At 49.4% G+C, this 9,853-nt stretch overlaps 1 protein-coding gene across 1 annotated transcript in view; it reads right to left on the bottom strand.

Moving 5' to 3' along the window:
* Positions 1-9,853, bottom strand: part of PTPRF (protein tyrosine phosphatase, receptor type, F) — a 257,488-nt gene that overhangs the window by 46,139 nt on the left and 201,496 nt on the right. The window contains exons 12-14 of the mRNA XM_010006576.1: positions 3,694-3,811; positions 869-1,447; positions 146-243 (exon numbers count right to left, since the gene is read on the bottom strand). Coding sequence (XP_010004878.1) covers positions 146-243; positions 869-1,447; positions 3,694-3,811 — 795 coding nt within the window. The remainder of the gene's footprint in view (positions 1-145; positions 244-868; positions 1,448-3,693; positions 3,812-9,853) is intronic.

The raw sequence follows: 9,853 nt of genomic DNA on the forward strand, positions 1-9,853 counted from the left end.
CCAGGCCAGTGAGCAAAGTGACCCTGCTCTGCTTGGCTCTTGTCTGATGTCCTGAAAGCATAATGTGGCAGGTCAAGATACTGCTTCCCACTGTCCTGCTCACTGCCACAGGCGGAGCTCCCTGTCCTCTGCATCCCACCCTTACCTTAAAAGGCACTGCAGATTTATAGGAGTCAGGCACTTCCCAGCTCAGCAACACAGAGGTTTTCATGACGGCATTGACACGGAAGTTCTTAGCAAACACTGAAATGGAAAACAAGATATCTGAGCACTGTCAGGAGAAATCAGGAGGGAGCCAGGCAGCGACTCGGCTCCAAGTCTCTCTTTGTCTAACATAGCAGCAGAGGTCAAAGACTTCAGCTACAGCAGAGAAGTGAGAAATGAGGAGAAAAGAGCAGCAGCCTTTTACCAAGTCTCCAGTGGAGTTCTGCTTTTTGACTATCCTTTCCAGCATCACAGAAAGGAAGCTGTAGGCTGAACTGTAGCCTTCCTCTCTCCCCCCTCCACTCACACTCTCTTTGCTCTTTGCCATGATCAAAGAACAGTGGTGCTCAGGTACTGGATCTGCAGATGATCCTACCCAGCCGTCTGCTCCAGTTCAAGCAAAAGCTTTTCATGTACAGATAAAACAGCAAAGTGTGCCTGTGGAGCAACAAAGGCAATTAAGCTACCACCAATGCCCCTCTCCCCTCAAACGGTAACTTTAAGGAAACCTTTGTTGAGCCTCCCCTTGCCAAACTAGTGTGGAGTCACACGGTACCTGATCTCATTAGTCAGGGGAAAGGGGAGTGTTGCCTCATGAACTGAAGCAAAGGTCCCTGTCCTGGAGGCAGAGCTTGCTGTTAGGGCTTGTTAGAGGGGCACTTACCTTGCTCAACAGGCATGGTCCGGGACTGGATGCTGGGGCTGAGCGGCCCAACCCCCTTATTGGTGCGGGCCCTCACTTTGATGTCGTAAGTGGTATCGGGCTTCAGATTCGCCAAAGTGATACTTGTGTCCTTGGTGATGTTAACTAGGTCCTGCTGGCTATTTATGTCCCTGTATACCACTGTGTAGTTGACGATCTTGCCATTTCTCTCTGCCAAGACTGGGGGATCCCATGCAATCTCTGTCGTGGAAGTGGTGAGACCCACCACACGCAGGTTCTGTGGGAAGCCACTTGGCACATCTTCCGCAGTAGTGATCTCCTTCTCAAACTCCTCTCCTGGGCCAGCTCTGTTCTTGGCAGACAATTTGAAGAGATACGTGGCCCCCTTGTGCAGGTTGGTCACAGTGTAGTGATGGTCTCTCTTCCCGAAGTCTATTGTGTTCATCTTTTCCTCATCAAGACGTCTGTACTGCAGCCGGTAACCTAGCAGCTCCCCTACCATCTCCTTGGGTGGGTGCCACTGGATGAGGGCTGTGTTCATGGCTGTCGTGCTAATCATCATGGTGGGCTTCCCCGGGACTGCAACATAAACACATAATGACCACCTATAGCCTAGGAGGAAGGGAAGGAAGGACCGCTTCTGTGCTGCTCAGTCCATCAGGATTGAGAAAGTGGGAAAGTTCAGAAAACAGGGTGAAGAGGACGACAGACAATTCACATGGATAGAGCCAGACTGGCCCTAATCCAGTGGTGAGGGAAGCTGGAGCCAGCCAGCTCTTGGCTGCCATCTTCCCACGTGCTGTCATCTAAACAGGCAGTAAATTCAGCCATATCCAGCCCCAAAATTCATTCCCTTTTACAGGAAAGATTTAAAGCAACTCAAAGCACCATATTTATCTTAGAGAAGATCCCGTCCTCCCAATCAGTGGTCTTCAGACACTCCAGCTAGTGCAGAGCACCAGGCCACCCTGGCCCCAGTGCACTGTGCCACAACAGACACACAGAAGCCCGAGTCCAGCACCCTGATCTGTTTGGAGGCAAACAAATTTCATCCTGAAACCTTGCAGTTTTACCATCTGCAGAGGCAGTGAGCAGAGCTGGGTAGGCTGTTTGCCATCAGAATACGTTTTGGTTTAGCTGATGAGCAGATTCGTGATGCCAGTGTCGATGTGAGAGGTGAACACAAGGATTCCACAGGATTTTTGCTTATGCTGCACAAGTCAAGGGGTGTTGCCGTCATTGGTTAGGAACTGATGGCTTTAAATTGATGGTTTAATACCTTGATCTCCTTCAGTTACAAAAAAAGGATGTGTCTTCACATCAGCTCAGATTTGTAAACAAATCAACTGATAGGGAAGATACTCAGAATCAAAGGGATGGGGGCATTGACATGGAAACGAAATGGGATTGCTGCCAAACGTAGTGAAATATCCTTGCACAGTTCTGAAATGTGTAAGCCTACAGATGAGCACGAGAAAAATGTGTTTCACAGAAATATGCCCCGATTTTGCCATCAGAGGGCGATACCAACACTCCCCTTTGAGGTCAAGCCTGTACAAAGGCAGCTCTGGGGGTGGCTTTGTAGGTATTTAAAACATACAATTACTTTTCCACTGCTAGTGGCATCCTCCTTGCACTCATAATACAATGTCTAACAGCAGCTAGTATTAAGGGACACATTATTTTCAAACCTGATTCCAAATATTAACTTTAAGTGTGCATCATAACATGGGAAGACCTGCTGTGGTTTACAGTGCAACACTGGGATGTTTAGGAAGCTTTTCCTGTTTATAGGAGAGCTGTAGCAATTTGATGAACAGAACATACATCATGGTGAGGCACAGGGGAGACAGTATTTGAGATTGTGACAGTGGAAACTACCTCTGGAGCTCCCCATATGCAGCACGGAGGAGATGGCAAGCTGTTCCTTGTTTAAAAGCACCAGGAACAAATGCGCAGTTTGCACAAGCTGCATTTCCATAATAACAAGTGGCAAATACCTTTCCTGTGGTTGGTGTGAGGAAGCAGCAGGATTATCAGCTGTAGGACAGGTCTAGTGAGTGGAAATCGAGGACAAGACAATGTCAACTAGTTGGTGCCACCGCCAAAGGCAAGCTTGACTGCATCCTGATGAAAGCACCTGATGAACTCCTGGGTGCCCCTGCTCCAGGCTGAGGCTTCTGTGTTGCACTAGGCACTGGATACAAGTCTCTACTGAGACAGCAGAACAGAACTGGCTGGGATCACCAGGACCTAGAAGTTGTGTCCGCAGCACTCCTACGGTATGATTTGTTGCATTCCAGATTTTACCATGGCTCTAGGACCAGCCAGGCTCAGCTGTGTAAGCGTGGGGAGGCAGCAGTAGCAACAGCTGGTGTGGGGAGCTGAGAAGCACGTTTGAGGACCCCTCTGTGACAGGGACCATCCCAAGCATCTCTGCAGTCAGTGCAGGAAGTAAAAAATAGCACTTGCCTATGGGAACAAGGTGAGCACAGGCTGTGACTCCAAAGCTGAGGGAGGGCCTGGACTTTCAGGCTTCCTCTTCCCAGGTCTCTGGACTATGCAGATGAGCTCAGACCCATGAGTTTCACTGCTCTCTCACAGGCCCTGGCAGTGTCTGTCCATCTGTTTGCTGCACTTTGCTCAGGTGGTCCAGTGGCAAAGCCTGTAAGCAAGGGCTGGAGATCACAAGAGTATGTACCTCTGCAGTGCCTCCAGCCCTCTCGCTTCCTTCTGTACAGGTGCCTTGGCCATACTCCCATGTACCTCTCAGGAGATTTTACCACCACCCTTAAAAGGCTGTGGCATCTGCTCCCCACGCTCACCTGCCCCTGTGGTGGTGATGACTTTCGGCTTGCTGCGGGCACCATCTCCTTTGGTGGTGTAGGCAGCGACTGTGACCGAGTAGGTGGTTTCTGGCAGCAGGCCTCCAATGACTGTCTCCTGGGAGCACATCCATGAGGCAGAGAAGAGGCAAATGAGAAGAACAAATATGTGTTACTGAAGTGAGCAAAAGGAGGGTACTGGGGTCAGTATCTCCAACAGCAACACACCGACACACTCACTGGCTCATGCTCATGCATCTCAGTCAAGCACACATCTTGCACAGAGCCAGCAAACAACTGGCTGCTACTTCAACAATCACCCGCCTAATTTCAATCTCTGCCTCCAACACCTGGCCTTCCCAGGGACCCACCAGCAACTTGTGTCACTGGTTGTGCTCTCCCATGGCTTCTGCCAAGAGGGAGATCTGCTCAAGAGACAGCCCAGAAGCCAGAGCCACCCTGCCACAGCAAGCTTGAGAGTAAGAGGACTGTGGAGCTGCAAACCAGAGCATGAGCCAGTTCAGGTGGCTGCAGAAACCTCTTGGGAGCTAATTTGGGGATTTTTAAAGTTGTCTCTTGTAACAGAGCCGCAGGGAGCACAGAGAGGCAATGCAGGGGTGGGGGGCCCCAGGCAGGGAGCACCTGCAGCGCTACAGCATGGGGTTCACCCTCCCTGCTGGGCGTGGCACTGTACGGATGGGCTGGGGTCAGTGTAAGGCGTTGGCAACATCTGAAGGGAAAACCCTGCACCGTGGGAGGTCTGGGAAGAGGGCAGACTCGGCAGGGTGCTAGCACCCTTGCATGCTCTGGCTTCCTCTGGGCAGGAGGAGGGCATGGCTCCACACATCAATTTGAGATCAAAGAAGGGAACACTGCTCCTCCCTCCAGGCCTCCAGAGGCAATATGACTTGTGCCAAGTCCAGCTGGCCAGGCCTGCAAACAAGCAAGCACAGCTTGCTCAGCAGCTTCCAGCAGCTCCCTGCAACTCAGAGCAGGTACCCTGTGGGTGTTATGAAAGGAACTGGGGCCATTAGCATTAATAACCCATGAGGTCAGGGAGCATGAGACGACTGGGCTGGAGAAGGGGCTGGGGAAGCTGTTGGGAAGGAGGCAGAGGCTTCAGGTTAGTTATTTACCCTTTCAGACAAGGAGAAGAGCTGAGGTGGAGAGAGTTAAGATTGAGTTGCTGAGGACAGGCAGTGTGGGCACTGTTAGAGGCTACTCCAGGGGTCTAATCTCTGCCTGGGGGATCCTTGCCAGCTTTGTGGGTATGAGGAGCACCTGTGGTTGCTCTCAGAGCACAGCCAGTTTCCCATCACTCACTCGCACAAACACCCACACTATTAAACCTGCTGATTTCCAGTCAGTGCTGCTGGTTCAGGTTACCTGCCCAGGCTTACTCATCAAAATCACCGTGTTACCATCGCGGAACGAGCCAGCCCAGAGAAAAATCAACAAGCACCAACAAGAACCCCACCAAAATCACCGTGTGAACCAGAGTCCGATCCCAACTCCGCCCCTGCAGCAGATTGTGTGTGCGGGTGAGTGGACACACAGTCCGATCGGTGCCAATGGACCCGCGGGGGAAGCACTCACACAAAACCTGCAGACTCTGAACATCCCAAGAGAATTCAACTCCTCCCAAATCCATGCAAAGAGAAATTCTCACGCAAAAGCATGCCACCGGAAGCAAAGCAAGCGAGCTGGAAGGAGGGGAGAGACGAGGGATGGATGAAAGAAGGTCTGATTGCATAATGTAAACACAGCACTGTCATGACAAAGCCACTCCGAGTGACAACCCTCTGCATAAAGCAGGAGAAGAAATGCACCGTGCTGGGGAAGCTCACAGTAGGGCACATAATTGAATTGCTGACTCTGAAAAGGTCATTTTTTACTTTGTTTGTTTCCAAATTTATATTTCAAAATTATGTGGGAAAAATTGGATTTAACTGTTTAAATGTGATTGTTTTCTTATTACTATCTGTGTTTCAGCCAAAGGTCACGCTTGAGAGTGTAGGTTATTTTTCATCACTACGATCAATGTGGCTTAAAGATTATATATCTAATTTTACCATGTAACTCGGTGGGCCAACTACTGCAGAAAGTAGGAGGCACCTCCTGAGTCGATCACTTGAGCCTGCCTAAAACTGCACTGCAACAAGCTGGAAATACAGATTATAGGAAATGTCAATTGCTTTTCTGCATTTAGCAGCAATCTAAATGCCAATTTTCTCTGGATTTGCTGCTTGTGGAAGGTTTCACAATGTAACTCTCCAGCCTCATTAAGGGAGCAAAAGAGACGTTTTGACAGCACTGTGTCTACAAAATTCACAAATCGATTTACCAAACCCCTCTTTTCCAACCTGGAATACACACAAGTGGTACTTACATGGTCGACGGAGTCCTCAGCTCTCCACTGATGGGGGAGAAAGGAAGGAGGAGAGAAAAATGGAGACAGAATTTTAAGGGGCAACGTGTAGGAAAGGGATGACAACGACAACAGCAGGAGTTAGCAGGACTGGGTTGGGGGAATTATAACACTTATACACAGAGGGTCACTTGGCACAGGCTGTGCCATGGGAAGAAATGGCATAGAGCAATTTTCTACATGCTGCTAGTCTGCGCAGTAGGTCTGAGATCATTCACACAAACGAGGACAGAGCTTCCTTCTCTTATGAATGGAGAGGTCACCACTTCCTAGCTTTGCAGTCCTTTCCCCTTTTGGCTCTGTTTACAGTTTCTTGCCTATTCCACAAGCAAAAGAAAGAAGGACAGTTTGTACTAGTAAGGCTCTGGGGCTGATTACTGCCCCACAAGTCACTCACAAGTTTTATGGCTTAATCTCCAGTTTCTGTCCTAGTGATCCCTCCATCCACCATCTCTTGTTAAGAACCAAAAATTTCAAAACACAAAACTCAGAGGGCACTCTGTGCAGGGAAACACCAATGCAACATTTACAGAGCTTCTCCTTCCTGCATTATTTGTGAGAAAATGCTCTGGAGACCTCAGAAAATTGAGAAGTGCCATCTCTTGTAAACAGTGCAAGACACTGAGATCTCATGCAGAATTCCACACTAAGCACTCTCCAACACTGCTGTGGGGCTTGGAGTAAGGCTCAAACTGGTGCATCTACTGAGGAAACAGCTTCTCACTCCCAATTACCCAAAACCAAACGGCAAACATTTGTTTGGCAAGAGCAGCCCTGCAGGTAAAGCTTCTACATAAACCATATTCCAGCAAAAGCTAATGTGGATTCCCAGCCATGGCAGCTCAGTTAGGGTTATTAAGAGGGAACATAAAGGTTTCTGGATGGATTTGGGGTTCTGACGCATCAAAGCTGCACTGGGACGATGAGAGTCAGCAGACCTTGGCTGCTGCCACGCATGCCTGTAGCACTGCTTTTTGTGGTTGGTGCACCAAAGGAAGGTTTGCAGAGATCACAGCGAGCTCTCTCAGCCAAGGTGATGCGTTACATCTCAGGTTACTAAATCTGCCTGGAGGAAGCACCATTCGATGGGTTCAAGCACAGAGATGAAAGTGGAAGATAGATATTATTGCCCCTGACTCACAGTGTGAGCCTTGGCAAGTCTTGCTTCTGAGCCTGAGCTGCCAGCTGTGAAATGGTGCTCAGACACCGACTTCCTCAGGACACTGGGAAGACCCAGCTAACACTGCTGAAGTGCCTGGGAACCTGAAAGTGTGGCAGATGTACTAAATGGTACTAGAGTTACAAGCTGCCTTTTGTACTCAGGCTGTTTCAGGTGGCTTTCACAGGCTGCAGCCTTTCACAGTGGCAGAGTACTCTCTCCTCAGCAGTAAAATACATGGCATTCTTTCAAACTATTTGTTGTTTTATTCTCTAAATTCAGAAAGAAGCACCTATCACAGAAATGTTCCTCTAAGATTTTATTATAGTTCACTTTTTGGATGCCATGAAATTGCAGTAGAATGACCCCCTAAACCATCTTAAAATTTGACTTCTGCAAAAAGGTCAAGTTGTCCTGTACGGCCAAGGCCCTCACTAAGTATTATGGTCAGCAAAGGCTCTCCCACACACATCTTGGTGTTGTTTCCAGTATTGCATGTTTAGCTCAACCCAAGCCACTGCTGTTTATGTCCCACCTGCACCAGCCAGCCCACACCAAGGTCAATAGCCACATGATCTGCCCTGCAAAAGTCTGGCTACAGGAAGAATAGGGGGCCTGGTAGCTCTTTCTTCCTGTACACTTCTGCTCCAACGCCATGTCCCTGGTGAGTGGGGACCACATGGATGGTAACACCCCAACCTGCCTCCATGTAGCTGCAGGAGAAGAAGGTGACACCCCACTGCAATGAACAGTGGAGCAGACTCAGGAAGCAATTGTGTATCACAGCCCCTCATCAGACCACAGCAGGAAGTTTACCACCCACTAGGATTTTAGACCAAGTATTTAATGTTCAAACTTGCTTTGCTCTTACATTTCAGTGGACTTTAATCTTGCATCAGATCAGAGTGCAAAGAAACATCTTGAGATCTGTACTGGAGGAGTAACAGTGGAAAGCCAGGCCTGCATTAAATACTCTGGTATAAATTCAGTTTCATTGTGAAACATTAGTTACGTCTTACCAGTGAATGGCTGTTTTCCCTGACCATGGCATTTGCAAAAGATAGATTCAAGCCCTCCTAAACAGCCCCAGCTATGGGAAGTGGATATTGCAGTTTTCCTGCGGATCCTTGTCATCTTTGCTTCAGTGACTGTGATACAACGGTGAAACTCCAGATGCAACCTCAGGTGCTCAGCCTGTGGGATGTGGAGGGGTCTGAGGGCTCCAGAATACCACCTTTGTCTATTACTGAAATGCTTCTTGGATGACTTCTTTCAGCTTTTTCTACTTATCAAGCAGAGTACATCTCCCCTCCTCACCAGTCTCTTACCTAGATCGGTGAGTACACCTGCACGAGGACTTGTTCCAAGCAGATTCAGATAAAGATCCTTGACTATCACCCAGTGAAAGAGGGAGTCTGTAAATTCCTCTGTGATATGCCTGGCATCAGCACTGCTAAGGGAGAACAGGAGTCTCTGCTTCTTCTTTCTCCTTTGATCTCAATCCAACTACTTGAAGTGCTTGTTGCCTTTACTTCTTCCTGCTCTTCTGGAGCAAGCTGGTGGGACGTGTGCTCAGTCTGCATGCTGGATGGAGAAATGCTGCCTGCAAAGACTGCACAATCTTTCCATGAGTCTGCAGCCCTTCTTGCAGGCATCACACCTCTCCCCTGCCATGACTCTTTCTGCAGAGCAGGAGGGAGGTGGCAGGAGTCTCCTCTGCAAAGCCTGACCTCCTTGTACTCAGCTATATCCAGCCAGTGCACAGCAGCAAAAACACTGCAAAGCTCTCTGGGCAGGCTGGACCATCAGGAGGCTGCAAGCAGTGAGGCTGATGCATGTCACATCCCTAGAGCGATGCAGGCAGCAAGCTCCCTGGCAAATATTCTGCATAGTAAAGGGAAGAGCAGTTGTTGAGGGCATTGCAACTTTAGGAGAAAGTCCCTCCTCAAGACATTCCAGTCTGTGCTGACAAGCAGACTGGAAACAGGACACAACAGATCCACATGTAGATTCACACAGGGTCTAGCTGCTGGTCTTGGAAAGAGCAAACAATGTCATGCTTGCATGGGAACCTGAATGCCTCTGTTGTGCCTGGTGCTGCTCAGCACTGAGCTCTACAGGGCTGGTATCTGTGACAGAATGGAGAGGATCAGGCCCACTGCTCCTCCTGATATGCTGCAGCTGCCCAGGGATTGGAGACCGAGGAAAGCAGATGGACCCCTGCCCCACCCTGAAGAACCTATTGTTTGAGCTCCGTGGCCTTGCTATCCCACACTCTCATAAGCCAGCCAGGACTTGTATGAGAGTGGTGGAGTGCAGCTGAGACCCTGCCCTGGTGCCCCCACTCCTTTCAAAGGTGCTCTCTCAGTGCCTGGATGTGTTGTGCCCAAGACCACGGGTACAGAAATCAATCTGTCATCACCCACCATGGCATCTGGCTGAGCCATGACGCGCAAGGTCTGTGCAGTAGGTGGTGTGGGTATCTGACCCAGCTCTGCAGCAGCACACATGCTCTCCCTGGGCACTTCTCCACAGGGCATCATCACATTTACTTGTCCATCAGTCTTTCAGCA

Source organism: Chaetura pelagica, unplaced genomic scaffold, assembly GCF_000747805.2.
Source record: "Chaetura pelagica isolate M959 unplaced genomic scaffold, ChaPel_1.0 scaffold69, whole genome shotgun sequence".
Taxonomy (NCBI): Eukaryota; Metazoa; Chordata; class Aves; order Apodiformes; family Apodidae; genus Chaetura; species Chaetura pelagica.